Source organism: Oncorhynchus tshawytscha, linkage group LG29, assembly GCF_018296145.1.
Source record: "Oncorhynchus tshawytscha isolate Ot180627B linkage group LG29, Otsh_v2.0, whole genome shotgun sequence".
NCBI classification, from domain to species: domain Eukaryota; kingdom Metazoa; phylum Chordata; class Actinopteri; order Salmoniformes; family Salmonidae; genus Oncorhynchus; species Oncorhynchus tshawytscha.
Window position 1 is genome coordinate 36,066,788 of NC_056457.1, and position 3,555 is coordinate 36,070,342.

Below are 3,555 nucleotides of genomic sequence, written 5' to 3' on the forward strand. Positions count from 1 at the left end.
ATCAGCCCCTATTTATCTAGCGTCTCAGAGAAGCCGTGCTGATCTGGGATCAGGTCCACCCTGCCCATGTTATTTTATTATCTAAAACGCAAAAACTGAGGCTACACTCTACTGGAGGCGTGTGATATGACATCATGAACCCGTCTATGGACGGGTAATCCAGTCACACCAGTATGACCCTATGAACACATTATCAGGAACAGATAACTGAACTCCCAGAGGTTGATGGCCCAGGGGAACAACACCTTTATATTAGGTTAGACTACTCTGCCAGGCTTGTGTCCACTAGAACCTAAATGGATAAATATGGACTGAAACAGGGGAAGGACTACCCGAGCATGTCCTATAAGAAACTTGTTTTCATCATAAAACATTTTGACATGGTTTGCTAGTGTGCACTAATGAATATAAACCAGGCCAACAGACCTTCAATATCTATTCTGTTCTAATTCAATGTACAAGTTGTAATCACTAAACATAAAAGGGGAGCCATTTGGCACCAAAACACTCAGGCATACTTTATTGTGGTGGGGAGGTAAAGGGTACGACAGGGGGAGGGGGGGAGGTAAAGGAATGATTGGGTACGACGGGGGGAGGGGTAGCCACTTTGTCACATTCTAGAGCAGCCATATCAGTTTATTAAGATTCAAATCTTTACTACCAGAATGTAGACAAAGCATGGTGCAAAAAACAAAACAAAAAACATTTTACATCCAACTTACTCATCATTCACTTTTGTTTTTATATCTGAAGCAACAAACAAGTTAAATAGTCAAAAAAACATTTTTTTTTTTACACTGCTACATTTCTATTGAAGTTTTTAACAATCCAAGAAGTTGGCAGCCATGAGTAGTTCCAGGGCGATCTCAGGGGCGATGGGGAACTCTGGGATTTCTGTGGAGCTGTTGGTGTAGCGGACCTTGTAGGTGAAGTACATGCACACCTTGGACAGGACATGGGAGGGGATCTCTCTGAAGTTCACTTCGTTGGTTTCATTCTCTGCAAACTGACCTGGAGAAAAGGGAGAAGTGACCCATTAGGATGATGTAAATCCCAACACATTATCCTGAATGTCTGCTTACCTCCTGGCCCACTCAACCAAATCAGAGGTTAGATAGGAGCTAGATGAGAAACCTGTTTTTTTGTTGTCATGTAATGCAGCTTGATGTACATCTCCTGGACAGGACACAAATCTATCGCAAGGGTCTTACCCCTTAATGCCGAGTGCCAAGCACCGTTTCCCATTTTAAACACTTTGGAATGACTCGGCCAGGGATCAAACTCTCAACCTTCCAATCTCAGAGCAGACACTAACCACTAGGCCACTGAGTTGGTAGACCAGCACCAGGTACAATATTTGCTAAATCAAACACTGCTTACCTGGCGTTGATGGTCCCTGAAGTCAAGGGCTTACCTGGTCCACTCAACATGACGTTGATGGTCCCTGAAGTCAAGGGCTTACCTGGTCCACTCAACATGGCTTGGATGGTCCCTGAAGTCAAGGGCTTACCTGGTCCACTCAACATGGCTTTGATGGTCCCTGAAGTCAAGGCGTGTTCCCTCTTCACTATGAATTCATGGCCATCAGAAGAGATCAGCTTCACATACATGGCATCTGGGCCCTCACAGCCACCGTAGGTCTTCTCTTCACCATCTAATGAGGGGCAGAGGCAAAAGTAAGACTGCTGAAACTGGGGTGGCAGGTAGCCTAATGGTTAGAGCGTTGGACTAGTAACCAAAAGTTTGCAAGATTGAATCCCTGAGCTGACAAGGTAAAAATATGTCGTTCTGCCCCTGAACAAGGCAGTTAACCCACCATTCCTATGCAGTCATTGAAAATAAGATTTAGTTCTTAACGGACTTGCCTAGTTACATAAAGGTCAAATAAAACCCTAATTTCAATTTGTTGGTAATTTTTTGCATTATCCATTATATTAACCAGACACTCAAGTGGCCGCTGCAACAATGGAAACATTTCTTAAACAGAAGGCAAGATCAAATCAAATTTGATTTAGTCGTATATGCGCCGAATACAACAGGTTTTCACCTTACAGTGAAATACTTACAAGCCCCTAACCAACAATTCCATTTAAAAAATAAGAAATAATTTGAACATATAATTAAACAGCAGCAGTAAGGTACAAATAGTGAGTGGGGGGGGGGTTTAGAAGTCTATTGGACCTAGACTTGGCGCTCCGGTACCGCTTGCCGTGCGGAAGCAGAGGGAACATTCTTTGACTGGGGTGGCTAGTGTCTGACGCTTCTTAGGGACATCCTCTGACACCGCCTGGTATAGAGGTCCTGGATGGCAGGAAGCTTGTCCCCAGTGTGGGACCATTCTAGTCATTGAGCAGAGTGTTTTTTCTCAAATTTAACCAGGATGTCAAGAGTCCCACATATCAGTACAACTTTTATTTTAGCAAATAAGCAATAAGACACCATTGACCTCCTTAAAAAAAAAACACACGATACTGCTACCTGCTGGAGAATATAGATTTTGGGCCCAGTTATCCCTCTCGCCTTGCTCTCTTTGCTAGTAATTATTTTTTCCACGAGGTGCCATTTTTTCATTCATTATCTTGACAACAAACATTGAAACATGTCAACTGAACAATTCCACTCACCCATGTTATCTTCAAAATCGAAAAACTCTTGTCCCTGAAACAAACAGACGACTTCTGTTAAAAATCACACTTGGTCACACTTCAAAATGTCTAATTGCAGGTGGCTGGCTAGATACCGTTAGCTGGCTAATTAATAACAAACATTGAAGCATTTTATTTGGTAGCTAAACGCGTTACATATTTTTTATATATTTTACATGGCATCCCTCAAATAGTTGAAAGCCTGAATCGGAGACCATGATCTAACCCCTACCCGTAAAAACACAGCTGAAGCACCAAGCTATCAGAAGGTAGCTATGTTAGCTAGTTGGCTAACCAGTCGTTACCTTCCAGTTGGACAAACAATCAAGGTACCAAAAATACAGCTATATATTCTGATGACAAATACATCTTACAATATAGTGAATTACGTGATTATTATTAATGATATAGTGTCATATCAAAAATATAATTATAATTATGTTCATTAATTATGTTCATTACCACACAATAGTTGAATGTTGAGGTGTCGGCTAGCAAGATATTTTGACACAGGAAACGGTTCCGCTAAATAGTGTTGCGCGTCTGTAATTCAATCCGGAGGATACCGCACAATAGGTGATACAAGTTCCCTCTTACATTGGTTCCGGTCTGACATTTGTTGACATAAATAAATCTAATCTGGTGGTGGAATGTATCATATATTTTCAAGGTTTAATAGAGGTGCATTTAACAAAGCAAAACATTTATAGGGTTTCTTGACTTTTTTACCTTCATTTTCAAGATATCTGATGCATGGTTTTGCAATGTAGAATGGGGCGACACCGCAGCTCGGTGGCAAAAAAGCAGTATTACAAAAAGGTTACATTTTAATTTCACTAGGCAAGTCAGTTAAGAACAAATTCTGTTTTTCAATGACGGCCTAGGAACAGTGGGTTAACTGCCTGTTCAG

The 3,555-nt window shown here is 41.4% G+C and overlaps 1 protein-coding gene across 1 annotated transcript; it reads right to left on the reverse strand.

The window, feature by feature from the left end:
• Window positions 1-592: 592 nt before the first annotated feature.
• On the reverse strand, window positions 593-3,231 carry LOC112241013 (elongin-C). The gene is made up of 4 exons (XM_024409203.2): window positions 3,108-3,231; window positions 2,625-2,658; window positions 1,511-1,654; window positions 593-1,011 (listed from the first exon to the last, which is right to left on the reverse strand). Exons 2-4 carry the CDS (start codon window positions 2,626-2,628, stop codon window positions 821-823), a joined length of 339 nt encoding a protein of 112 aa, XP_024264971.1. The 5' UTR covers window positions 2,629-2,658; window positions 3,108-3,231; the 3' UTR covers window positions 593-820.
• Window positions 3,232-3,555: the final 324 nt, after the last annotated feature.